At 52.9% G+C, this 27,772-nt stretch overlaps 1 protein-coding gene across 1 annotated transcript; it reads left to right on the top strand.

Annotated features, from left to right (window-relative positions):
- Positions 1-22: 22 nt before the first annotated feature.
- On the top strand, positions 23-27,772 carry OLFML2A (olfactomedin like 2A). Its single transcript, XM_019728537.3, has 8 exons — positions 23-226; positions 8,397-8,660; positions 13,599-13,706; positions 16,611-16,820; positions 18,661-18,904; positions 21,065-21,307; positions 22,373-22,558; positions 24,179-27,772. Exons 1-8 carry the CDS (start codon positions 131-133, stop codon positions 24,781-24,783), a joined length of 1,956 nt encoding a protein of 651 aa, XP_019584096.3. The 5' UTR covers positions 23-130; the 3' UTR covers positions 24,784-27,772.

Genomic DNA, 27,772 nt, shown 5'->3' with positions numbered 1-27,772 from the left:
GGCGGGGAGCCGCCGGCGGGCGGGGGGCGTGCCGCGCAGGCATTGCTGGCGGCTGCACGGAGTTTGCAGTGCGGCCCGCGCTTCCCAGCGTTTGCTCCTGGCTGTCCGTCCCCATCGTGCCCATCCCGCCATGACCGCGGCCACCCTACAGCCCCGGGCCGGGTGGCTGACCCTGCTCCTGCCGCTGCTGCTGCTCCGCGTCGGCCCTGTGCGCGCCGACAGTAAGGTACTCTCGGCCCTCGGACCCGGGAGCAGCTCCGCGGGGAGCCTGGCGCGAGGGGGCGCTATGGCTGGGGGTGCGCGCCAAGGGTGCGCGGGGTCGGGAGCGAAGGACCAGGAGAGCGTAAAGCGGTCATCGAGCTTCACACGGAAGCCCCTGGAGTCAGGACCCGGGGAGAGGAGCGCGTGAGGAAAGAAGCGCTGGAGATGGTAGTGGTTGTTGGGACCCGGAACCTGAGGAAGGGGCGCTGGGACCCAGTCCAGTGCGGCATGGAGGTCAGCCCTGAAACCCAGGGCCAGAGAGAGGGGGCAATGAAAAGTTGGAGGGGGAGCGGACAGAAGATGCAGTCCCCAGCCGAGGGAAGGGATTCCTAGGAGCGCTGGGCAGAGGCAGCCTGGAGCTCTGGCTCAATTTCCATGGAAGGCTGATCCACGTGAGGGCAGACCTTTGGGTAACTGCTACCCAGCGACTCCCAGGTTTGCAGCAGCCCCTGGCCTAAGGTTTTCAGGCCATGCTTGGGACCCAGAGTCCTTCCCCAATGAACCCAGCTGGACTGGCCACTTGCCTGCCAGGGATCTGATGCCCCCTCTGGAGGTCACCATCTCTCCAGAAATGACCTGAGCTGTTTTCAGTTGTGGCTAAAAGGATCTGCTCTGGTGTCTAACAGACCTGGGTTCAAATCCCACCTCCACCTCTCAGTTGGGCGACCTCTGGTCTTTACCTCTCTGAGCCTCCATTTCCTCTCTTGTAAACATGGGAACAGTAATAGTTCCCGCATCTTCCATTGATCCCTAGATTAGTGAAATCGTGCCTGGAAAATGTTTAGCACCTCACCTGGCACCCGGTAGGTACCCAACAAATGGTACTGTGATTATGAAATCTCACCACAGGGAACCTGGAAGGGGGTGCTATCCAGAATGTAGAGAAAGCAAGCACTTAGGGTCAGTCAGAGCAGGGGGCCCTTCAGGGTGTTCTGGAAATGACCCAGTGAGGATGCGAACTGGACTGAAGTTATAGTGAGGGACAGGAAGGAGGTGGGGCCCTGCGCATGGAGCATAAGAGCAAAGGAGTGATTTCTCTTGATGTCTCTCCAGCCTCTTTCCTGGGTAGAAGGTGAGGCTGCCCTAGGAGGGCAGAAGCCACTGACCACATGGTAAGTATATGAGCAGTGGACACTGGCAAACCCTCAGCTTGAAGATTCAGCTCAGGGTGTGAAAACAAGTGGGCCGCAGTCCTGACCATGGTGCTACAGTCCTGACAAGAAGGGAATGAATATCATTCCCATTTTACAGATGGGGAAACTAGGGTGTATAGAGAGGCAGCTGGCTTATGAATCAAAAAACCTGTCTGGCCCTTTGTTGCTTTTTGGCTGTGTGACTTGGACAAGTCACTGCCTGTCTCTGGGCTTCAGTTTACCCATTTGAAAAACAATGTCTTCCCATCTTCCTTTCCATATAGGGCCATCTAGGATTCCCTGACGTGGCTCAGGTATGGGAACAAGTGAGCAGAACCACCACCACCACCACCACCCCCATAACCCGATCATTGTTTTGCCCCTCTGATGTCCCCAGCTGTGAGGACTATTGGTCTTGGGCATCCTCTGAGCATATAGAGGGCTGTAGAGCTTGTGGGGGAGGGCTAGCATTCAAAACAAAGCAAAGACAAAGAAAACCCAACACCCTGTTTATGTAGTGAGTCAGCCAAACACTTGCTAGGTTGGGGGTGTGAGTGTGTGTTTAGTTGTCCCAGGGCAAGCTGGGGCTGGTGGGGTGGGGAGACACATCCTCGGATATGGAGGATGAAGCAGCTGGGGGACTCAGCACAGCCCTCCCCCAGACACCACCCACCCCACACTGCTTCTGCCAGCTGGGAAAAATAAAAATCAAGTAATGGGTGAATTTACTCCGCATTCCTCAGCACAGCCGGACTCCTGCTGGCTCTGCAGAAAGAGCTGTTTTCATTATCACCTTCTCCCTCCTGCATAACAATCCTCCTTCCTCTCCAAGCCTGTCTGTCCTATTTTCCTGGGTTGGGGGCAGCCCTTGGGAGAGGGGCTCTAATGGGTTAAGCTGGCCCCTCCTCAGCCTTCCTGCTCCTAGGAGGCCCAGCCTCCTCTGCTGCCCAGTACTTTCTGGGGTGCAGTGGCAGCTTAATCCCAGCGCTCACCATAGAACTCGGTGGTCTTGGCCAGCTCCTCTCTCAGCGTGTTAATTTCGTGTTTATAGGAAGGTCTTTCCAAAACAGGATTTGTACTTTCCATGTAAGGAAGTGCTTTGTCCAGCTTGGGGAATGAGAGAGGGAGTTCACAGCTTCTCTGGCATTTCCGAGGGGCTGCCCAGCATGGAGGTTGGGAGGGACAGACAGGTTACCACATGAAACCTAGGCATGGCACCCGAGACCTTTGGGAACCTGCTTTTCGTTCTGTGTCCTTGGAATGTGGCTGAGAATTACCCATCTCTACCTCAGTTTCCCCTATCTGTGAAAGGACTGCTGGCGTCTCCATGCATTCATGTGTGGGAAGGGGGTCTTTGATCAGCCCTACTTTTGACCAGGGCTCAAGGACAGGGAAAAAGCCAAGACTTAAGGGAACTGGGCCAGGGGAGCAGGAGGGGCTGGCGTAAGCAAGAAGTGGTGTCCCAGGCTGGATCAGATGTTCCAGGCCAGGCTGGCCCCGGGGGCTTAGGTGTTGCTGTGCCTCTGCTCCAGGAGTTTCCGCCTGTGGGTGTAATTGGAAACAGGATCCGGAGCAGGCAAGGGATGCACAGTGATGGAGTCCTTCTGCACATGGAGAGTCTCTCTGCAGGGAAGGTATTCCCCAACATTCCCGCTGGCTGGCACACCCAGGACAAAGCCCTGAGAAACATCCTGCGTGCCAACCCCCATACCCAGCGCTTACTTCAGGATCTTACACAACCCTCCTACCAACACTCTGAGGCTTCAGTGTGCCCTCCACATCTGACAGACATGAACACTGAGGGGCAAAAGAGGAAGGGGGGGGCTGCTCAAATATCCTGGACAGGGAGCTTGAGGAGTTTGGAGAATCCTGGGGTTCCAGGATTCTCCACCTTTAGTGGGCATCCAGATGACATGGGGAGCCTCAGAGTCTGACTCAAGGGGTACAGAGTTGGGCCAAGGCACCTGCACTTTCCAATGCACCCCAGGTAATTCTGAGGCACATCCCCTAGCTGAGAACTCATGGAGGTGACGGAGCCATGGAGGTTTGTAGAGCAAGAGAGTGACAGATCACCAAAGAGGAGCTTTTGGAAGATTGACTCAGCAGAGAGGAGGCTTGCTGTGTTGTCCAGGTAGCAGTTAATGCGGACTGAACTCGAGCTGTAGCCATGGAGTGGAGAGCAAGGGAGAGAGATGGGAAATAACTTCAGAGAAAGAATTGGAAGAGCATGACTGATGGGTTGTCCAGAGTAACAAAGAGATTGAGATCTTGGGTGGCCAGGAGGGTAGAGAGACACAGGTGTAGGAGAAGATGCTGGATCCAGTTATGGGTGGATTGAGTGCAGGCATCCAGGAGGAGGTGTCCTGTTGGCAGTGGGCGGTAAGGGAGGACTTTGCCTGCAGGAGGACATGGAAACTGCCTCTCAGTGGGTCTGGGCTGGCCATGAGACGAGAGGGAAGACTCAACCTCAAGGTGACACAATTTGAACCTGTTCCATTTCTAGAACATTTCATAGCTTCAGTCTGTTTCTTCCCAATTCTGGCCAGATTTATCCATCTCCAGAAAAATCTCAAGTACGTCCTCTCGCCATCTCATTATGGGATTTCCTTGCAAATACCTAGAGACCTTTTTAAAGACCATCCACCCACACTTCTGGGGGTTTTGGCAGCAGTGTGTGCTCAGCGTGGCTGCAGGGAGAGATGGGGAGCTGAGGCAGGGACTTTCCTGCTTGGCAGCAACTCCAGCCATCATGCCAAGGGCAGGGTGGGCCAGGCCCAGTGGGAGCCCCAGGTCCTATGCTCCCCCATAGCCCAACCCAGGGCCCCCTTCTCTGTCCCTGCTAGTGGAGAGGCCCTTGCCTGGTGACTATGGGTGGTCACGGGAGGAAAAGCATGTAAACCAAATCCTGTTTGGAGTCAGGCTGTGCTGTGTGACCCTGGGCAAGCCCCTAGTCTTCTCTGGTGCTCAGATGTCTCCTCTCTAAGATGGGGTTGTGATGAGAGGAAAGAAAGGTAGAAAATGATATGCAAGCGTGAGGGAGGGTTGTCGGCAGCGACTTGAATAGCAAGTGCCATTCAGAGAGCAGTTACTCTGTGCCAGGCTTGGTGCCAGGCACTCTGCATATATTGACTCATTTCAGCCTCAGGACGAGTGTACGGGGAAAGGACTGTTGTCCTCCCCGTTTTACAGAGGAGGAAGCTGAGGCTTACAGGGGTCAAGGCCAGGCAGGGAGATGTGGGAGCTGGGATTTGAGTCCAGGCTTGGCTCCTCACCATGTCATTCTGCCTCCTCCAATCGAAGCACCACAGGACGTAGTATTCACGGGAGATAGGGCCCTGCCGGGGCTCCTGGCAGCTGGGGTTGGGAGCAGAGGCCCTGTTCCAACTTCTGGCCGCCCCCATCAGGACATAGCACCTCATCTGAGGAGGGAAGGAATGTTGCAGTCTGATGCGGAGGCTGCTGCTAGTGGGAGAGGGTGTTGGGACGATGGGTGGGTACCAAGGAGGAGGCCTCTCTGGCCTGGCCACCAGAACACACCCATCTCCACCCACTGGGCTCTTAGCCCCACCTGGGGGAGTGGGTGGAGGCGGCTCGAGGTCCCAGCAGAGCTGGGAAGGAGGCTGAGGAGTCTCGCAGAGAAGGCAGGCTTCAGGCACTAGTGATCTAAGGAATGAATGTTCAGGACCCCCAGCATGGCTGTCAGTGTTCCCGGGCAGGGGAGCAGTGCCCCGCAGTGCCCACAATACACTTTGTAAAGCTTCCACCGCTAGCTGTCCCCCACCTTCCTTGTCCCACTTGGGCCCTTGAACAAGTCATTTGATGGCTCCAAGGGTCAGTTTCCTCAGCTGTAGGATACTGCTAAGAATATCTAGCAATGCTCCCATGTGGAGAAAAACAGTCAACAAAACAACCCCCTTTTAGGGTTATTGGTGATAGTAATAACAGCTACGATATATGGACTACAGCGTGTGCTCCTGGTGCTGGACTCAGCGTATCCCTGGTCTTCCATCTTTCAGTCCTCATACAGCCCTTTGTTGGGTAGGCACTAGTAGTACCCTCATTTTACAGAGGAGGAGATGGAGGCACAGAGAGGTTAAGTCATCCACCGAAGAGCACACAGCTGTTGGTGGCCCATGGCTGTGTTCCTAACCACGGCCCTACACTTCCCCGGCGTTCAGTAAGTTCTCAATAAGTATCTGCGCCCTGGACTCTGCATCTCAGGCTTCCCTCCTCCACCATCTGCCCACAAAGCTGCTGAGTGAACTTCCCGTGATGCTGATTTAACCCTCGCTCCCCGATTAAAACCCTTCCATGACACCCCAGTATGTTCAGGAAGAAGCCAAGCTCTTCAGCCTGCTTTCAGGCCCTCCACGAGCCCGGCCTCCCACCCCCAGCCTTACTTCCAATACCCCAGGCTCCCTGCAAGCACCAGCCAGAGTGAACCTCCTCCAAGGCCCTTGCTTGTCTTTGCATAACTGATTTGCTCTCCCTGGAATGCCCTGCTTCTCCTTAAAGATGTCCCCCCTCCAAGCAAACTTCATGGGTGTCTTTCTCTGTGCTCTCAAAGCTCACTATGCCGGCTTCTCCCATGGCTGAAAAAGTCAAGAACATACCTTGATCTATTTCTTTTTCACCTCTGCCTATCACCCAGAGTCTGACAGAGGCCAGGGGCTCAAATAGATGTCTGAGGGCTTGGAGCAGACATGGAGTCCTACAGCCCTTCCCCACAGGGCTCGGAGACACTCATGGGTGCTGGGCTTGGCAGAAAGCCCGGAACTCAGTTGTGTCTTGGTAGCTTCAGCGACAGCTGACTAGCCATGAGGTCTGGGGTGTTTTTTTGTTGACTGAGCCATGAAGAGCTATCTCCCAAGATTCTGGAACTCGGGGTGGGCTGGCTGAGCCGGCTAGGGGTATGGCTGGTTGGGGCTCCCAGAGCCCAGCGGGTGTGTTAGGGCAAGGCAGGCTGCAGGCTATGACTGAGCCTGGCACCTGTCACTGATCTCACTGAGCTGACTCCTAAAGGCACAAAGTCCTGCTACCCCCGGTGACCAGTGACCACAACTACATACTTGGGTATGTGGCTCCCAGGGTAGGATTCAAGGAAAAATGGCAGGGGGGGGGGGGAAACAACCACTAAATGGAGGTCGCATTATTTCACTTGATTCTCACCACAAAGAGGCTGGATATGGAGTCATCCATTTTACCAGAGGAATGAAACTCAGAGAGGTTATGTAACCTGTTTAAGGTCACACAGTGGCACGGCACAGACCAGTGCTTTTGATCCAAAGTCAGGGCCACAGCCTGATCTTCCCAGTCAAAGCTGTGTGACTTTGGACACGTGATTTCACTTCTAGGAGCCTCTGTTTCTTTCGCTGTATTAATAAGACACTCTCACTATGTGCTAGGCTCTGTTCTTTACCTATATTAACTCATTTAATCTTCACAACAATTCCACAAGGCAGGAGCCCATTTTACAAACGAGGAAATAGGCACAGAAAGTTTCTTAGCCCTGTGCTCTCGCTTGTCTGCAAAATGCAGGCTCATTTATCCAATACCTATTTACAGAGCTCCTACTACAGGCCAGGCAGGGACTGTTCTGGGGATATAGGAGGGAATGAGAAAATCCCTGCCTCTAATGGTGCCTTCAGTAGAGGGGAGAAAAAAATCAGTGAACACAGATATAATATTTCAGATGGTAATAGGTACAATAAAGAAAAACAAAGTCAGTAGATAAGGGGACAGAGAGTAATGGGAGGTGGGTGGCCCGGGAAGGCTTCTTGGAGGAGGTGATGTGTAAGGGATGTGAGAGACTAAGCCAAGGGAATTGTGGGGATAAGGGTTTCAGGATGAGGGCACCACATCAGCAAAGGCCCTGAGGCTGGAGTGGAGGGAAGGAAAGGGTAGCAAGAGGAAGGGTTGAGGGGAGGGTGTCAGCTCTCACATAGGCCTTGAAGGCCATGGTAAGGACTTTGGAAATAACAGTACCCCCTCCCCATACACAGGTATTATTAAGGGGTATGATGTATGTGAAACCTTGGATGTAGTAAGTGCCCAGTAAAAGGTCTCCATTCATATTTTTACTATTATGGTAAAATACACATAACACAAAGTCTTCCATTTTAACTACTTTAAAATATACGATTCAGTAGCATTTAGCACATTCACAATGTTGTGCAATCATCACTTCAAAAGGAAACCCCAGACGCACTAAGCAGTCACTCCCCATTCCTTCCTCCCGCTAAATCCTGGCAACCGTTAATCTGCTTTCTGTCTCTATGGATTTGCCTATTCTGGGTATTAATATAAATGGAATCATACAATATGTAGCCTTTTATGTCTGGCTTCTTTCATTTAGCGTCATGTTTTCAAGGCTCATTCGTGTTGTAGCATATCTAGTACTTCACTCCTTTTTGTAGCTGAATAATATTCCATTGTATGGAAGTACCACATTTTGTTTATCCATACATCAATTGATGGATATTTGGGGTGTTTCCACCTTGTGGCCATTGTGAATCGTGCTATGAACATTTATGTACAAGTCTTTGAATAACTGTCTTCAATTATTTTGGGGATATACCTAGAAGTGGAATTATTGGGTCATATGGTAATTAAAAAAATTGTGTCCCTACTTTATGTTTTATTTTTCAGTTACAGTTGACATTCAATGTTATATTAGTTTCAGGTGTACAGCATAGTGGTTAGACATTATATAACTTACAAAGTGATTCCACCCAGTAAATGTAGTACCCTCCTGACACCATGCTGGTAATTCTAAGTTAACTTATTGAAGAATAGCCAAATTGTTTTCCACAGCAGTCATTAATATTTTATTTGCTATTATTATTATAAGGCCCCTATTTCCTTGTAAGGGCTGCTTGGCCTCTACCGGTACCCCCCGAGGCCAGGGAGGCTGGATTCTGCTACCTGTCCCCTCCTCCTCCTCTTCTCCTCTTACCCCTCCCCCCAGCACTGGCCTGTGGCTCACCCAAACCCCTCTTGCAGGTGTTCGGTGACGTGGACCAGGTGCGGATGACCTCGGAGGGCTCCGACTGCCGCTGCAAGTGTATCATGCGACCGCTGAGCAAGGACGCGTGCAGCCGCGTGCGCAGCGGGCGGGCACGAGTGGAGGATTTCTACACCGTGGAGACCGTGAGCTCAGGGACCGACTGCCGCTGCTCCTGCACGGCGCCGCCCTCCTCGCTCAACCCCTGCGAGAACGAGTGGAAGATGGAGAAACTCAAGAAGCAGGCACCCGAGCTCCTCAAGGTAGACTTTCTGGGTTGATAGTGGGGATGGGAACACCTTCCGCGCGGGTACCTAGCATGGGCTGGCTCCAGCTGTCCTTCCGGTGAAAAGTCCACACACTCTAAAACAGGTGCTGTTATCGTCCCCTTTCACAGTGAGGAAACAGGCTTCCTGCCCAAGACCATGGGGCCAGTAAATGATGGAGGCACTGTCCTTTGGCTAGTTTACCTGAATGGCACTCACCCTTACCAACTAGTCCAGTGTCCTGTATTTCACCTAAACCAGTTCATTGGTTGGCACCTCTATATAGTATTTAAATTGTTTTTTTAATTTTGTGGCATTTTAATGTTTGTGTTTTTTTTAAGATTTTTTTTTTAATTGGGGAATATTGGGGAACATTGTGTTTCTCCAGGGCCCATCAGCTCTAAGTCATTGTCCTTTAATCTAGTTGTGGAGGGCGCAGCTCAGCTCCAAGTCCAGTCGCTGTTTTCAACCTTTAGTTGCAGGGGGCGCAGCCCACCATCCCATGCGGGAATCGAACTGGCAACCTTGTTGTTGAGAGCTCATGCTCTAACCAACTGAGCCATCTGGCCCCTCTTAATGTTTTTAATTAGTAAGATTCCCCATATTCAAGTACCACCTGCATGCCAGATGTTGTGCTAAGTTCTTTTTACAGATTATTTTCCCTAAATTCTTAAACAATTCTGCAAAATACAGAATCTGTCCTCATTTTATAGGCAAAAAAGCTGAGGTCTGGAGGCGTTAGGTCACTGGCCCAAGCTCTCACATAATGACATACTTTTTCATACACCATACTTCCATGTGAATTTTGTGCTTGCACCTCCCCCCAACAACATAGGCAGATTAGAAAGAAGCACCACCCCTGAGAGACACAACCCCATGCCAGGGACCCATGGCTTGGATAGACATGTGCATGCTGGATGGCAGTCCCCACAGCCAGCCAGGTACCTCTGTGCCATTCATACCATGCTCAATTCAGTCCTTGGTGCGGCTGGGATTTGAACCCAGGTCCTACTGTGTCCAAAGCCTGTGTTCTAAACCACCTTGCTGTCCTGTCTTCCTTTTTGTAATGGACCAGATAATTTGGTCCTTTTAAGACTATCTTTTTCTTCTACAATTTCTTCCAAACGTGTGGGTGTCTGTTCTGCCTTTTTGGTGACAAGGACGGGGAAGTTGACTGAGGTATTAGCCTACATGTAAGCCAACAAGTTCGCTTGCCAGTTTCATGAATGCCAGCCGAAGACACAAGCCTCCTGGGTCAGAGACAAAGGAATTTATCATTCATAGCAGCCAGAGGATCTGCATTTTCTGGCCTTGACTCTCCCACCCCAGTTCCCATTGGGTGATACAGTGAGGGCCAGAGAATACCTGCACACACAACAGGGTGTTTTTCAAGACAGGACTCTCAACTTAGAGGATCCAAATCTTTCAGAATGGATACTGAGTACACCTTCCCTGCTCCAGAAGGAAACACTGTCTCTATGTCCCAAGGCTGCACATTGTACAAGATGGCCTGGAACAAAGACAGCTAGTGCCTCTGTATGCAAGACATGCAGAAAAGCAAGAGATCTGAACTACTGGACATGAAGATACACAAACCTTTTCATAAAAGCTGGCTAACTTAGTCCTTGCCACAACCGTTTGAAGAGGGAACTTGTAGTCTCAGCTTTACTTGTGAAGGAATCTAAGGCCCAGAGAGGGACTGTGACTTGCCTAAGATCACACAGCAAGAAATTGGCAGCACTAATATTTGAACTCAGGAATTCTTTGCTGTGTTCCCTTGCCAGGGGAGGGATCCCCGGGGAAGCTCTCTTAGCCTGGAGCCTGTTGTCCCTCAGGCCTTTTTGGTGCACCACAGCGATGGGGGGCTTTCATTTAGCCTTATTGGGCTGGAATGGGGTGGTGGTGGGATTGACCCACGAGGTAGGGTTGTAGGGTGTGGGGTTGATACCCTAGGAGCTGGGGTGCGTACTTGAGGGGTACCCATAGAACCCCAAGAGGAGAAAGGGGCAGAGGCAGTATGAGACAGGGCTGAGGCCCCTCCCATTTGGCTTGGCTCCCCAGCTCTCTGTGGGCAGCCCCCAGGAGAGGAGGTTAGAGGAAGCCTCGGAGGGAGGGGGATAGGGCTACCCTAGCCCTTCTCCTCAAACTAGGAACTCCAGTTGTGATTTGGCCTCAGTTGCATGACCCCGAGTAGGAAGGAAGGGATTCTGGATCCCCTTTCTTGGGGAGGTTGGTTGTAGGCGGGTACCTCTCCCCTCTTTGCTCCCTTCCCTTCTGGACATGAGCTATTCATAGCCCCATCCTTGAGGAATCTCGTCTTATGGGGACACAGCTCCTGACCCCCACAATGGCAGTATAATCCGTGCTGGGTAGAGGAACGTCCAAGGAACCATGGGAACCCAGAGGAAGAGGGAACATTAGAGCAGGGCTTTGAGGGATGTGTAGGAGTGCCTCAGGCAGAGCAGAAAGGAGAGCATTCTGGGTGACAGCAAGTGGAGTGGCTGTGGCACAGGATGCCTCCCTGCCCTCTCTCTGCTAGCTGCCAATGTCTCTAACACAGTGCTTCTCAAACTATCTATGGTGAAAGACCAGTTGTTTAATCTACCAAGTACCAATACTTTTGTAAAATAGTCTAAAAATGAATTCTTAGAAAAATGAAACAAAAACACACATGCAAAATGCAAGTCCAGTGTTTGCTATGAGAGTCCACAGATTAAAAAAAAAAAGCTCTTTCAAATGGCTCTAAAAGTCTCTGGAAGCCTACTCTCACCTTTTGTAATGATTTTGGCATGCACTGGTAAGGAGCAGTTTGGACTGACACTGGTCCACAGACCGCACTTCGAGTAGCACGGCTCGAACACACCATTTCTCTTCTCACCTCCAGCTCTTTGCAGAAGCTGTTCCCTTGGCCTAGAATGCCTTTCTCCTGCCACCTTTGCTCCTTTAGAGCTCAGCTCAAACCAGACTTCTACCCTGGCAGACTTTACGAGTCCACACCCACTCCCAGACAAGGTCACACGTTGTCGTGAATGACCTGGGCACCTGTGTGGTACCATCTGTGTTCCCCAGCCCGGGCACCTCTCTGTTACTCTCTGCTCTCCTTGCCAGCCTGTGAAGGACCATGAAACCTCGTTTCTGTCTTTCTTATCACTGTCCTTAGTGCCTGGCCCAGAGTAAATATTTGCTGAGACTGAAGAGGGCAGCAGGGGCAGATCAAGGAGGGCACAAATGCCAAGCTCAGGAGATGAGAAGCCACACATGGGCAGAGGGGAGCCACAGGAAGTGGAGAGACCATGGTCAAAGCCATGCTTTGGGAAGCCAGTTTTGGTGGCCATAAGGTTGGCAGAGTGAAGCCGGAGGGATCCCATTTAGCCCCCCACCCCCCCTTAAGTAGTCGTTATTGCTAATATTCGTGAAGCCCTTGCTGTGTGCCAACTCTGTGCTGAGCCCTGCCCAGACATTACTGCTGCTAACCACAACCCTATCGCCCCATTTCACAGAGAAGGAAACTGAGGCATAGGAGAATCTATGTGCATGGTTCTCAAATTGCTCCACAGAGCCCTACAGGGCTGTGCAACCTGAGGCCTGAGCAAGGTTGTAGGGGAACAGAGAAGACTCAAGGCCCTACCCCTGCTTCCATCAGAGCCCCCCACCCCCTTTTTCTGCTTTAGAGATTAATATCTACTCAGAAAAGCTCTCTGGCTGGAAACAGCCTGAACACCCGTGGGAGAGTGGGAGTAAAACTGTTTTAGAAACGGGGCCAGAGCCAGACAGGAGCCCTGGCCTGCTCAGGCCCCGAGAATCGCTGCAGGGCTGGGGTTGGGGCCATGCTGGAGGGTGGGCTGGAGGAACTGCCCTGCCCGAGAAGCTGGGGAAGCTGATTTCCCAACCAGCCCCTTGTGCCAAGGTGTTCCTGACACTCTCGCTGGCATCCTAGCCATCTGGAGGGAAACGTCATATCCTGATGAGGTGCGACAGAGGGGAAGAGGGCGCTATAGAGAAGAGCCCTGAGCTGGGCAAGGGAGACCCAGCATTTGCCACTGACCTGTTGTGCAAGCCCCTCCGCCTTTCTTGTCCTCTCTTTCCCCATCTGAACACAAGCAGGAGCAGTAAAGCACGACAGGAAAGAGGTTTGGGTTTAACCAAGCCAGGTTCTGCTCCTGGCTCCACCACTGAACAGCTGGGTGGCCTTGGGCAAGTCACTTCACCTCTCGAAACTGTAGCTTCCCAGTCTGTATAATGAAGATAAAAGTTGTCTAAACCTTGTCTTTGGTTGGGTCCCTAGAGGCAGACCCTGAAGGGAGTGATTCCTGTGCAGGGGATTTATTACAGAAGTGCTCCCAGGGGAAACTGATACCGAAGTAGGAGACATGGGGGCAGCAAAGGAAGGAAGACCAGCAGGGCTGTGGGCTCAGGCCAAGTGCCAGCGTCAGCCCCAGGGGACACTGGAGTGTGAATGACAGCTCAGTTGTCCCACTGGGGCTGGCTTTTAGATGCCCACACCAGTCAGACATTGCCTAAGGGCCATCCAGGAGGACATACACTCCCGGGCACTTTGAGGACAAAGTGACTCTTTGAAGAGAGTCACAGATGCCGGCTGTTATAGGGAGGCACGTGGAAACCAGGGATGGGCATGAGAAACAGTAGGAAGGACCTCAGGGGGTGTGGATGGAGCACCTCTTGTGTCCACTACACACCTAGTAGGGTTGTTGTGAGAATTAAGGAGCTCATTAAAGCCGCGAGTATAGTGCCTGCCACGCGGTAAGTGCTCAAAACACGGACTGTTGTTTTTCTTGTGATTATTAATGGGCTGGGTCTAGTGGGTGCTGAGGGCCCACGCAGGCCATGCTGAGGCTCTGGGGTTCTGGAGTTTGGCACCCTTCGTGCTGTGCCCTGTGCTCCGCCCTTTTCCTAACGTCACCCTTCCCCGGGCAGCTGCAGTCCATGGTGGATCTCCTGGAGGGTGCCTTGTACAGCATGGACCTGATGAAAGTGCATGCCTACGTCCACAAGGTGGCCTCCCAGATGAACACACTGGAAGAGGTAAGTGCAGAGCTGGAGCCAGAGGCCAGGCTGGTAGAGTGCTGGGGGCCAAGGGCAGTGTCCGACGGGGCCTGGGTAATTCTGTCTTGACCCTGGTGGCTGTTGAAAGCTGGACTCGAGCGGGGAGCTGGGTGGGAGAGGGAGATGCAGTCCATAGGTTCCAGACAGTGAGGAAAGGCTCTGACTGGGGCTTGAGGGCCCACAGGAAGCCAGAAGGCTGGGTGGAGAAACTGAGTCACCTGTTGGTTTTTATGAAGGGGGGGGCTGGAACTTGCAGGTGCCCTCAGTTCACCAAGACCAGGACCCACACATTGCACAGCACCAGGGCCACCATTCACACAAATACCACGTGAGTGGTGCCAGCCTGGGGTAGTGCAGCATGGCGCAGGACTGGCCAACCCACTGGGGCCAGGCTCGAGGCAGCATGGCTGTCCTAGTACCCACCTAGAGTGGAGGCAGAGGTGCTGAGTATCTTCTCCTCGTCAGGGCAACTGTGCTGGAGGGCTGGGCAGGCAACCAGGACAGTCCCCCAAGGACAGAGACAGAGGTGGGTGAGCACAGGGATCCAGGCGGCAGGTTTGAGGTTTGCATCTCTGCTGGCACAGCCTGGCCTCCGCCTGTTTCCTGTATCCGGCCTCTGCTGGGCTGCTGGGAGCCGGGAACATGCAGCTGCCAGGAGCGGGCGTGGGGGTCTTCCTTTCCCAGCTTCCTTTTCAGAGGGAGGGGGCACCTGGGCATCCTGTGACCCAGGGTGGGAGATTAACCCTTTGTTAACCCCAAAGTTGGGGTCACAGAGGCTTTAATTATTCAAAAAGCATTTGGCGAGTATCTATGTACCAGGCCAGTGCCAGCATGGGAGAAAGGTAAAAATTGTTGGATTTCTACTGTGCACCAGTATTTCTTGGGCACCTAGTACATGCCAGGCTCTCCTGTTGCCGGCTCTGCAGTTATCCTTTGACCTTTCCTTTTGCCATCTTAGGAAATGTTAACTCACTTCACATAACTATGAGCCAGACGATCTGGAGGGTACATCTGCTGGACCGGGGAATCTGTGGAAATCAGACATTATTTCCACAGCCACAAAGAAATGATTTTTTAAATTAGCTTCTGTTTTGCATTATCTGTGTTTTGCTTCTGTTCACTACGTGATAATTCCATGAGTTAAAAAAGGTTGTTTTTTTTTTGCTAACCTGGGAGGAGGTAGAGAGAACAGCCTCACCCGAGAGGAGCTGGCCCCCTCTGCTCTCTTCCCTCATAGCAGACGTTCTTAACCATAGGCAAGTTTGCTCCCCAGGGGACAGTTGGCAGTATTTGGAGACGTTATTGGTTGTCACAATTTGGGAAGGTGAGCGGTGGATGCTATTGGCTCCTAGTGGGTAGAGGCCAGGGATGCTGCTAACCGTCCTATTGACACCATGCGCAGGATGGTCCCCACAACACAGCCCGCCGGCAACTGTTGGTAATGCCAAGGCTGAGAGACCTGCTTGTACAGTCCGACCTCTGTCTTCCCTGTGATCTAGTTTAGAGCGCACTTTCTTGTTCCTTAGCCCTGCCGGTCCTCACAGTCACCCTGATATTCCGTTGTTGTGATGACCAAGTCCCTCATTGTACAGGCAAGGACACTGCGGCTCAGAGAGGTAAAGTCACTAGCTCCAGGTTACCCAGCCAGGAAGCAGAGAGCAAAGATTTGAACCCAGCTCTGTCTGACTTCTGCCTGCTGCTTCTTGGTCCCTGACTCTGTTCACACCCAGGGCCGACTGGACATAAATCACCTTTAGGTTATCTTCTCCTTTGTAAAAATTTCTATCAGTGAAATTCTGAACTCTTAATTCTGATGCTCCAGGGCAAAGAGGTCACAGCAAAGAGGTGCTTCCTGCATCTGACTCTAGTCTCTCCTGCTTCAGCTGAGAAGCAGACTCAGATAAAGAAATTCCACACATAGCACGGAACTGCTGGGGCTTTGGGAACCTGGGTCCGATACCAGGGCACCCAGCTTTCCTGAGTCCTGCCCAATGGACAAGGCCAGCCTGGGCAACGGCCCAGCGATGGGGATCCCTGGGTTGGGGGCTCCCCAGAAAGGAACATGGCGGTTCTGAGCAGTCCTGTTTCTAGCAGGATTCAGACCCAGGGGTAGACTGGGGGGCAGTGAGGGCATGGCTGGGGGCTGCTAAAGCCAGGTAGGGTCCCCAGCAAGAGGGAGATAAGCCCGGGAGGAGCACAATTCTGGGAGTAAAGGTGGGGCTCAATGCTGTGGGAGGAGCCCACACCATCCCGGAGAGAAGTCAGAGACTTGGTGACCAGGAGGGATCAGAGTCTCACCCATGGCAACGCTCTAAAGAGTCTCATTTTTTGAGCATTTTATTAAAAGAAGGGATTTATGTATTGCTTGTGAAATTAAAAGGTAAATTTAAAGTAGCAAAAGATTGGTAGCAACTTAAATGATGGATTCCGAGGGACTGGCTAACTACACTGTGGCCCATCCATACTCAGTGGTCAGTAAAAGGAATGGGTAGCACTGTATATACAGACACGGAGGAGTTCCCAAAATAGGCTCAAGTGAAAAAGCAAAGTATTAAAAAAAGAAAAGAAAAGAAACCCCTAACAGTTGTCGGCACTGAGAAACAAAGGTGGAAGGAAGACATATTTTTTACAGTTTGTGTCTTTTTAATTTAGTACTGCGAACATATATTACCTATTTTTTCATTCATTCACTTTTTAAGTAAAAAATTCGTCACTACAGGGTCTCTTAGCAGCATGCTGTATTCCACCCGTGCTCACTGGTGGCCCTGCCCACAGCCCTGGGCCCTGCTCAGGAGAAGGGGCAGCAGAGCCGGATGGCAGAAGCTGGGGGTGGGGGGAGGTGGTCAGAGGAGGCTGGAAAGACCTCCGGTCCCGCTCCCACAGAGCATCAAGGCCAACCTGAGCCAGGAGAACAAGGTGGTGAGGGAGAGCGTGCGCCAGTTCAGCGAGCAGCTGAAGCACTATGAGAACCAGTCGGCCATCATGATGAGCATCAAGAAGGAGCTGTCCAGCCTGGGCCTCCAGCTGCTGCAGAAGGATGCGGCCACAGCCCCTGCCGCTCCCCCAGCCTCCGGCCCTGGTAGCAAGGCTCAGGTGAGGTGGTCGCTCTGACTTTCAGGCCAGAAGGTGGGTGGCCTGGGGAGCTCGGCGTGCCAGGACTTCAGCCCTGAAGGCCAGCTGGGTGGGACTGGGGGCCACAGGACAGGATGAGGGCTGGCACAGCTGGAGAGGCCATGGCAGGGCAGGGGGCACTGTGCAGTGAGCACAGTTGGGAGGGTGAGCTAGCAACAGACATGGGGATCCAGTCGAGGGGTCTGTTCCCTGAGCCAGGTGTCGGGCAGAATTCTCATTCCCAAGGGAACAGGGTTGTAGAGCTGACCCTGCCTGCCTGGCCCTGGGAGACCAGCTCTGCTGCAGCAAACCACTGCTAACCTCCCCTGCTGTGGTCGGACCCCTGCTCTAGGGCAGACAGGCAATGCCTCAGGGAGCCCTGCAGAATAACACCACTTTCCCCAGCTCAACCTGGAGTGGAGAACTGCAGCAAACCCCCAGACATTCCATGTTCCAGCTCAGAGCACAAAGTGAGCGGAAGTTTTGTCACCAGGCAGAGGCCCCCTGACATAACACACCTTTGTGCAAATTTGACAAAGGCCCTCCTCTGAGCAGACAAATTACAGAAAAGGCGCTCCCTCTGCGCAGATAAATTAGAGGTGCCAGCCCCCTTCGGGTGGACAAATTATACAGAGGCTCCTTCCTATGAGACACACACCAGGGTGTGTGGCTTGGCAAATGGGAAAGACTAGATTTCAGCCCTATTCGTGCCTCTTTGGCCAGTCAGCCCACGTGCAGGACACCACCCTCCACAGCGGCCTTGGTTTTTGGTGAGTCGGGGATGGAGGGAGCTGATGTAGAATCCTGCTCTGCACCTGACTTGCTCAAGGACACTCACTACCTCAGTTCATCCCATCCCACCTACAAGGAGGGGTGCTCACCGCCCATTTGGCACATGCGGTAACGGGGAGTGAGGTCATGCAAGCAAAGCGTGTCTGCGCTGGGACCAGAACCCGGTGTGTGTGCCTGCCAAGCCCATGCTCTTCGTCTCCACCCCTCAGCCTCAGTTGCTGACATTCTGATGGTGGGGCTATTTGGGGCCGCCGAGATGCCGACAGCGCGTGGAGGACGCCTGGTGCCTTGGCCCCAGAACTGGCTTCCTGCTCATTCTCATGCCAGTTCCACAGGCACAAATGAATCACGTAGAGGCCTAAATACTGTACTTGCTGTATCTCCTGGAGATTCTGCCTAACAGTGGTTGACGTCACAGGCCCTGTGTTCTTGTGCCAAGCCAGCATCGGAGACATTTAAAAGAAGTGACAATAACAAAATTCACAAAATGTTAGAAACTGCATTCCCTAAGGGCAATGCCCTGGTGACCAGCCATCCTAGTTGTCCCAGTCAGCCTGGGACCGAAGGGTTTCCCAGGATGCAGGACTTGCAGTGCTAAAACTGGGAACGTTCCGGGCACACTGGGATGAGTTGGTCACCCTGCCTCGGGGCCTGAGAACCTCTTCTCTGCCCACAAACAAAGACCAAGGAGGGAGAGAGACAGAGGAGAAGCTGACCTCCCCGAATAGTCAACCTCCCATTTTAGCCAAACCCTGTGGGAATGTACAGGGTTAGGAAATGAAACAGGAATCTCACCAATCAGACTGGCCTTCAAGCCAGCAAGGGAGCCAGAAAACTAAGTGGGGAAACGAGGCACGCCCCAGGCGCGGATGTAGCCGCTATGTGAGGAAAGCGCTGACTTCATGAGCACCTGGGATGTAGGGCCTGGGGCAACGTGAGCACTTCCAGTTCCCACGTGCCGAGCCTCCATGGCCCCCCACAACATCCCTTCTAACCAGCCCCCAAGTCTGACACTTCCCTTCTCTCCCAGGACACAGCTGGAGGGAAAGGCAAAGACAGCAACAAGTACGGCAGCGTGCAGAAGAGCTTTGTAGACAGGGCCCTCCCTAAAGCTCCTAAGGAGAAGCTGCTGAAGGTGGAGAAGGTGAGGAAGGAGGGCGGCCAGGGCCGATTCCCCCAGCCCTCAGCCAAGCCCCGGGCCCTGGCCCAGCAGCAGGCCGTGATCCGGGCCATCACCTACTACAAGGCAGGCCGGAAGGAGGCTCCCGAGGCTGGTGAGTTGGGGAAGGGACTGGAACCTTGGGGAGTGGGCGCTCCCGGATGGATGGCCACACCCTAAGGATCCCCCACAGGGATCCAGGGTCTTCTCTCTAGTCAGACAGCCCCAGATTTCAGCTCCACTGGTTACCTGTTGGTGCCCTTGGCTCATGTACACACTGGGACAATACTCTCTTGTGGGGTTGTTGTTGGATGAAATGACATAATCAACATGATGGGCCACTCAGGTCCTTTCCAGTGTTCACAGCCATGTCCACCCTCGCTGAACTTTTCCTCCTTCATTCAAAGATTTGCTGAAGGTCCACTGCGTACTTGCCGTACCTCCCAGAGCTCACAATCTAGTGGGGAAAGCTATCTCATGAGCAGGCAGCTGCCACAGGTGGGGCGGCAGAGTGCAGGGGCCGCAGCCAGGCCAGGGTTCTGGGACGGGACGTGGCGCCATTTCCACACTGGCCTTGGAATGAATGGCCTCTCCAGCACCTCCCACTTCTTATCTCCCCAAACAAGAAGCCATGGACACCTATCAGCCCCCTCCTGGGTCACAGTAAAGGGCTGCAAAGTAATTAACTGAGAAATGAGACAAAGTTCCAAGAGTACCCAAATTTCTGGGCCAACCCCAAGAGTATGGCTCCTGATTCTTCCTCTGAGACTCTCCCCAGATGCCCGCTCTCCATCAGTGTCCCTGAGAAGTATCCCAAGCCTGTTCCCCCTTCTGAGTCCTCTGACTACCTCTTCCTGTGAGGCCCTCTGCCTAGCCCACATCCAAGGGAACTGGGCGGTGGAATTGTGAGGGACCTGTCTCCTTGCAAAGCCCCCTCAATTCTTGGCCTCAGAGCTCAGGGGCCTCTTCCCCCAGCCCCTGCTGCCAACTCCTGGCCCTGAGTCCTGCCAGCTCAGCCTGACCACGGCACAGAGCCTCTGACCCCTGGCTGGGACACTGCCCAAGAACAGCTGCAGGCATCTGACTCTGCCAGTGAGACCCGTGGGAACAAGCCCCCTGCCCTGACACGCTGCTGAAGCCAGCCCCCCCTCCCCCACCAGAGGGTGTGCCCCCATTCCTGAGATACTCCAGGGGCTGCCCCACAGCAGGGCCTGGCTAAACCTTTGTGCAAAGAGGAAGCCCAGCAGGGAGAGAACAGGAAGAAATCAAGTCATTGTCCTGGAGTCAAGGGGCCTTGGTGTACCCCTGGGGACCACCCCATCACTGTAACAACAGCAGCATTCCTTTGTCACTGCCATCACAATTCTCTGAGTACTTTCACATGGCGCTGTACTTGATCCAGGTGAAGAAACAAGCTCATAAAGGTGAAGTGACTGGTTCCAGGTTTCACAGAGTTGGTGGAACTAGAATCCGGATCAGCAGGCTGCAGAGCCCGCCTTAGACCCCTTCATGTCTCTGTCCCTGGAACTGAGGAGTCTGTCCCCTGCTGTGTGGCACTGAGTCTTTCTGCTTTCCCTACCCAGATGCCATCCATCCCAGCCCAAAGAAGTGTGTGGGTCAGGGATGACACAAATGGCCTCAAACCTGGCCCCAGAGATGCTGAAAAAGTCCTGTCAGCAAAGCCCGTGCCAGCAGGGGTGGGGCAGGGGTGCCAAGAAAGCCGAGACATGAGAGGTGAGGGGACAGAGAGAGAAACAGACACCTGCGTCCGGAAGTAACGGGATGCTGGCTGTACCTGCCCCTCCCTGCTTAAAATGTCAAATACTAGGTGAGAGAAACTAGGGGCTGGGTTCCAGGGGAGAGGATTAGGAGAAAGTCTGTAAAATGGGAGAAAGGTTTCTGTATCCTGGAATTGAATCAGAAAATGGAAGAGTTGGTACAAGGTGTTTGACACTTAGGAGAGAAAGGGGTCTCATATTTGGCACCTCATATTTGCCAGAACCTGCAAAGGTTTTTATATATTTTCCTCTAATCAACACAACAGCCTAATGCAGTGGGCCTCATGACTCTCATTTCACAGAAGGGGGAGTTGAGGCCCACTGAGGCAGGGGATTTGGCCGAGGCCACTCACGCAGGGGGCTCAGAGCTGGTTTGCTGACCTGAAACCCCCTTTTCCAGGCTTTTCACTCCCCAGGGCCCCAGAGCTGGGGAGTCCAGTGGGCCTGGGGAGAAACAGGTGCTGATGGGATGTGAGCTCCGGGTCTTCTCTCCACAGACAACAACCTCAAGAGCACTTCCTGGCTGGAACAGCTGCCACCCAGAGTGGAGGGCAGGCCACCTGAACCCAACTCGGCGGAGCGAGAGGAGGATGGGCCCAGGGCCTCAGAGGGAGCGGACTTAGCCCCTGGCACCCCCTCCTCGAGTCCAGCCCCCACTCCCACCCCCACCCCCACCACCAGTCCCCTGCCCACCCAGCCCAGAAGTCCCCAGCCTTCACGCCCAGAAGTCCCCAGCCAAGGTAAGCCTCACAAGGAGATAACGACCCTTGCCTAAATAGCCTCAGTTTGGATTAGGCAGGCCATGCTGTCACAACAGCCCATTTTACAGACTGTAGACCAAATCCAGCCTGCAGCTTGTTTTTGTACAGCCCTCAAGCTATTTTTACATTTTTAAAGGGTTGTAAAAAAAAAAGAAAAAAAAGAACATGGGGGGAAAGTATGTGGTCTGTTTACTGTCTGATCCTTTACAGAAAAAGTTTGACGACATTTACAGTGAAACAGGTAGTATTTTCAACAAATTCTTCTTCAAAAGTCACCTAGAACCCCATCAAAATCAACAACTATTCACTCCTTTACTTCCTCTGCCCAGTCTCTGGCCCTGTTTTTATGTCCCCATTTGTCGTTTTGGCCTGTGCCTTTCAGTACAAATCCTCAAGCCCATGCTTCTGAAGGGCGTCTTGGCTACCCATGATTGCAAGCCTTTCAACTATCCCCTACTTTGGTCCGAGCACACTCCACTTCTAGGAATCTTTCCTAAGGCTCCACCAGTGACGTGGACAACAGCTGCAGCTTAACTGGTTTCCTCGCAGCCTGTTTCTAATGTCAGAAAACTGGAAATAACCTAAAGGTCTATCAGTGAGGGGACTGGTTAAATAAATTCAAGGACACAGCTGTCTGGTGGCCTTGTAGAATCTTGAAATCACATCATTAAAAAGCCATTTAATGGTATGAGAAATTGCTGAGTGGAGGGGAAAAACAGGATACATAAAACTATATTCAGAAGAACCAGGGTTTTTTAAAGTATGTCTGCATGACTATACACGCAAAGAAAAAAGAAAAGGAAGGAAATACAACATGTTAAAAAATTTCTTTAGATAATGAATTTTGAATGATTTTTATTTTCTTCATGTTCCTTTTCTGAATGTTCTGTGTTTTTTACAATGATCAGACATTGCTTTGATTATGAGGGAAGAAAAAAAACAAGGCTGCAAGCAAAACATCAGGAGTGGTTTAAGTTAGACCCAGAAAGGGTTCCTAGGCCTGTGGGTCTAGGTACTAAATGCTGCACCCCTCGCTGCCCGCAGGCAGAGAGGCCAGCTGTGAGGGCACCCTCCGGGCCGTGGACCCTCCTGTGAAGCACCACAGCTATGGGCGCCATGAGGGAGCCTGGATGAAGGACCCTACCGCACGGGATGACAGGATCTACGTCACCAACTACTACTATGGAAACAGCCTTGTGGAGTTCCGCAACCTGGAAAACTTCAAGCAAGGTCGGGGACCTTGGAGATGGGAATGGGGCAGGGTGGGTGGCCTGGGGAGGATCCCCCATGGAGACTTGGCCCTCCTTGCCCTGCAGTTTCCTGTAGTCCACTCCCTCAGCCTAGCCTCGCTGCAAATGGTCAGGCACCCTAAGAGCAGGAGTCTGGGGGCCATCCCTTATGTGCTTGCACTGTGCCAGCAAACAAGATGGACGCAGTCCTGCCCTCATAACTTACTGTCAAGGGAAACAATACTTAAGAGTTTCCCACTGGTGCTTATTATGTGTTACTCACCCTGTGTGAGTCAGCTCATGTTATCTTCCTAACTCCAGGAGGTGAGGGTTATCACCCTGTTCTACAGGTGAGCATGGCCCCGGGCCTTAGAGGAGCTGCAGGTCTGGGCAGGGAAGACTAGAACTGTGGTTATCAGATCTGGGGGTGCTGGGAGTAAGGGGTCATTTAGACGTGACCCCTCCTCCAGAAATGCACAGTCTTGTGTGGGAGGCAGAGACTTAAAGAACCACTTTCAATACAGTGTTAGAGGGAGAGCTTAGGGAGCTGTGGGAAGCCAGCTGGGAGATGGAGGAAGGCTTCCCAGAGAAGGGGACGTTATGCTGAGCCCTGGAGGAAGAAGGCTCCTGCAGACGGGAGAGGGAAAGGTGTTCCAGGCAGAAGTCCCAGTGTGTGCAAAGGCCTGGCAATGAGAGGAAACATGGTGGCATAGAAGGGACGTGAGGGAGTAGAATGAGACAATCGGCTGAGGCAGGCCTTGTGAGCCACATGAAAGAGTTTGGACCACCCTGAGAGCTGTGGAGTCACAGGTGGAACAGCTAGAGCCTTCCTCTGCCAGATCACGTGGATCTGGTCCCTGCCTCCAGCAGCTCACAGGCTGGCATAGAGGAAGCCAGTGAAAAGTGCCGGGACAAAGGGTATGAGTGGCCAGAGGAGAGGCCCTCACTCAAGCTGGGGAGGTCAGAGAAGGCTTCCTGGAGGAGGTAACATTGGCTGAGGGTTCGGAAAGATAAGGAGGCATTCCCCAGGCAGATAAGATGGGGAATGGCAGTACAGACTGAAGGAACAGCATGAGACAAAGCACAGGGGCTGGTGTCCGCGTGTTTCTAAATCCTGGCTGTGCCATTCCATCACTGGGTGACCTGGAACCCTCTGAGTCTGTTTCCTCCTCAGCCCGGGGCCAGGTGCTAGGCACGGGGTGTAGCCGGTATAAAGCTTTCTTAGGCCCCAGAGGAATAATCATCCTTTCACTTGCAGAGCACTGTGCCAATTGCTTCATGTGCACTGACCTACTTCATCCTCCCAACAGCACCCTTAAAGGTAGAGATAGGAAAGCCCATTTAACATATGGGCACACTGAGGCTCCAAGAGACAACCAATGTCCCTTGCCTACGTAGCCTCAGTTTGGATCAGGCAGGTCATGCTGTCACATTCCAGATGGGATAATCAAGTCCCTCCTTCATGGTCTGTCTGACTAAATAAGACGATTGGCGCAGCTCCAGGCCCATTGTGCACTCGCTTGCTGGACCATTCGAGAGCCCTGGGTGGCCTCGCTGGTCCCTGGGTGGGCTGGGGGTTGCCGGGCAGGCTGCGGCGTGACGAGCCACCCTCCACACGCAGGCCGCTGGAGTAACATGTACAAGCTGCCCTACAACTGGATCGGCACGGGCCACGTGGTGTACCAGGGCGCCTTCTACTACAACCGCGCCTTCACTAAGAACATCATCAAGTACGACCTGCGCCAGCGCTTTGTAGCCTCCTGGGCGCTGCTGCCCGATGCCGTGTACGAGGACACCACGCCCTGGAAGTGGCGCGGCCACTCGGACATCGACTTCGCCGTGGACGAGAGCGGCCTGTGGGTCATCTACCCCGCGGTGGATGACCGCGACGGGGCCCAGCCCGAGGTGATCGTGCTGAGCCGCCTGGACCCCGGCGACCTCTCCGTGCACCGCGAGACCACGTGGAAGACGCGGCTGCGGCGGAACTCCTACGGGAACTGCTTCCTGGTGTGCGGCATCCTGTACGCCGTGGACACGTACAACCAGCGGGACGGCCAGGTGGCCTATGCGTTCGACACGCACACGGGGACCGACGCCCGCCCGCAGCTGCCCTTCCTCAATGAGCACGCCTACACCACGCAGGTCGACTACAACCCCAAGGAGCGGGTGCTGTACGCCTGGGACAACGGCCACCAGCTCACCTACACCCTGCACTTTGTGGTCTGAGCGGGACGCTCTCGTAGGAGAAGAGTGGCACTAGGCACGGGGCTCCCCACAGGGACTGCATCAGCAAATATTTATAGGGGGGCCAGGCCCGGGGCCAGGTGCTAGGCACGTGGCGTGGCCGGTGTAAAGCTTCCTTAGCACCCAGTCGAATAATCAGTCGTCCTTTCGCTTGCAGAGCACTGTGCCAAGAGCTTCATATGCACTGACCCACTTCATCCTCCCAAGAGCACCCTTACAGGTAGAGATAGGTAAGCCCATTTAACATATGGGCACACTGAGGCTCCGAGAGACGACGTTCCTAGCTTAAACAGCCTCAGTTTGGATCAGGCAGGCCATGATCATAAGAGCCCTGTTTTACAGATCAGGAGACTTGACCATGCTGTCCTCTACATTCAGCCTTCTCTTCTCTCACCTAGTTTCTCTCTTGCTCTCCCCTGGGTCTCCCTTCCCAGGGCTACTCAAAACCAGAGGACTTTGGGACCAACGGTGGGTGGAGGCCAGGCTCTGTGTTGCACAGGCCCCGTTCTGGCTGAGCTGTTGGTGGCCCTGGGCTTCAGGCTCCTTGGCTAATGTCCTCCTTGCTCCTTGCCTTTGGCCAGCCCTCCCACCCTACCCTACCCGCTGTCCAACCACATTCCAAACCTCCATGGTCACCCAGCCACTGAACTGAAACCACACCCCGAGAAAAAATACCGGCCCCCATTCCAAGTTCCCCCTCCCTCTGTACTCGTTTTTGTTTTCTCTTCTTCATCAGGGCCATCATTTGTTTCTGCAGCAGCAGCTGAGAAGGCTGCAGGCAGCTGCCTGCCAGCAGCGACTCTACCAGGGTGGGGAGCTGGGCCTGGCCCCGAGGCTCCTCTCCACCCAGCAGTGCTGGCTTTGGGCACATACCCAGGCGATGGGACTACTCCCCAGCCCCTCCCAGAGCCTTGGGGCCTGGGGTCCACCTTGTCCTTTCTCTCTGGGCCTTTGAAACCACAACCTATACGCACTCAGGGATACCTTCAGGTCTGCCATGAGCAAGGCCCTAGGCCCGAGGCCAAGGTGAGGCCAGGATGAAGCAGGTTCCCTCTTCCTTGTCACTCTGACCTGGTCATTTGGTGGGATGGCCCAGCAGCCTGGCGGGCCGGGATCAGAGCAGGTGGGTCCAGGGGAGGCATTGGACCTTCTGGTTGCTGGAAACAGCCAGAGGGCTTTTCCTGGCATCAGAGATGTCGGTGCCAGGGCTGCCTGAGTCCAGGACTCGGGGCTGAGGCTGCACAGGTGGGCCACCTCACCTGCACTGCTGATGGCTCCCCGGAGCCTCAGACCCAGGCAGCTCAGAGAACAAGACCTGCAAGCCTGCCTCGCGTCTGCTTTGGACAGTATTTTTACAGCTGGGAAGAAGTTCTCCAGTCCCACTTCGTTTCACCGAAGGAGAAAGAGGCCCAGAAAAGTTTAGTAAGTGGCGTGGGGCACGCTGGGAACATGACACAGGCAATCTCCTTTGTCTAGATCCTTTATTCTCCTGGCATAGAGGCAGCTCTGCCTGGGAAGACAGTCGACTTCCCAGCACCCAAGCCATCCCAACACGTCTTAAGGGTATTTACTGCTGATCCCTACACAACCCCCAGACCCTGCTCCCCTCACTCTGTCCCCATGCCAGCTCCCGGATGTCTGTATATTTGAATACCCAGCTGCCACGTTAGGAAATTTAGCTGCATACCTAAGAGCATGAGGAAATGCATTTGGTGCAGAATATGTTTCTTTGTATTGTCAGGTGATTTTTGTATTGTCAGGTGATGTTTTGTTTAAGCTGTAACTCACCCCTGAAATCAAGGGGAATGATGACGCCCAGCCAAGGAAAGTCTGACTCATAGTGGTGGACTCCCCCACCCACCCAGCCACCGGCTCCGCTCACAGGCTCTTGAGGGGGCTGCGTTTCCCTTGACCCTGGGTGTGGGTATTACAAGACTGTCTTTCATGATATCACAGCCCAACCATGTGAGAAGTATTCAGGCTCCTCTTTCTCCATTAGTCTGAAAAAAAGGAAAATTTAGAATGGACCGATTTTGAAAAAGGACAAGCAAAATTGTTTTCTGGGGGAGATGACGCTGGCTGCAGCCTCTAAACATTCACTAAGCCCCTTCTGTCTTCAGACCCTTGTATGTGGTTATGTGGTAGGCACAGTTATTTTCCTTATTTTACAGATAGTCAAACTGCAGCACAAAGAAGTTAAGGCATTTGTCATGTAGGCAGGTAAGTGGAGGGCCAGGTTTCAAAATCAGGTGATGTAACCGTGTCATTGACTGAGCATCAACAGTGTGCTAAGCATTCCATGTGCATATTCTTGCATCTTCATAACAATGGGAGGTATATGCTCTGAATGTGCCCATTTTATAAATGAGGTAACTGAGGTGAGGGATTTACCCAAGGTCACAGAGCAGCTTAGTCTGTGGCAGAGTCAGGATTTCAGGACTGGTCAGTACATGTTTTTTGCCAACTGGGTGCCACTCTAGTGGCAGTTCCTGAAATGGTAACTGTTGGTTTTATACAGTGTGGCCAGGCCACAAACTGCATCTTCATAGGAGACCCAAGAAGGAGGTTGGGGTCAGCTTATAAAGAGCCTTGGATGCCAAGCCAAGGAGTTACTGCTTTCAGTCACATTTGGAACAAAGTTGAGTATATATTAATAGAGAAAAGAAAATTCTAAAACAATTGGATTTATACCAAAGCCCCAAACTAACTGTTGTTAGGAATCTTGTAATCAGTTATGTTTTCTGTTTTGCTTTGGCCTCTGGGAAGCTCAAAGTCAAATTTGAGATTATTTTTCAACAATTGTACTGAGTCTCCGACAGGACCCTAGCTTCAGTCTAGCTTTCTGCTTTTACCTTTACTCTGATCTCTATTTTTAGTCTACTGTATTTTATCTATTTTTGTAAGTTGCCACAATTCCTGTTTTTGCAACAAGGTGGCATATACCTAAATAAATACAGGATCAAAAGCTTAA

This window comes from Rhinolophus sinicus, chromosome 16 (genome assembly GCF_057876585.1).
Source record: "Rhinolophus sinicus isolate RSI-liver-muscle chromosome 16, RSI-T2T, whole genome shotgun sequence".
Taxonomy (NCBI): Eukaryota; Metazoa; Chordata; class Mammalia; order Chiroptera; family Rhinolophidae; genus Rhinolophus; species Rhinolophus sinicus.
Note: the sequence above shows the minus strand (reverse complement) of the source record. Positions and strands in the feature narration are given on the sequence as shown.

Excerpts from the sequence above, each read along its gene's own strand:
- OLFML2A (XM_019728537.3), top strand. The coding sequence starts at position 131 with ATGACCGCGGCCACCCTACAGCCCCGGGCCGGGTGGCTGACCCTGCTC. Across the intron at positions 8,661-13,598 it reads AGGCACCCGAGCTCCTCAAG|CTGCAGTCCATGGTGGATCT; the intron begins GTAGACTTTCTG and ends TTCCCCGGGCAG. Across the intron at positions 13,707-16,610 it reads AGATGAACACACTGGAAGAG|AGCATCAAGGCCAACCTGAG; the intron begins GTAAGTGCAGAG and ends CCGCTCCCACAG.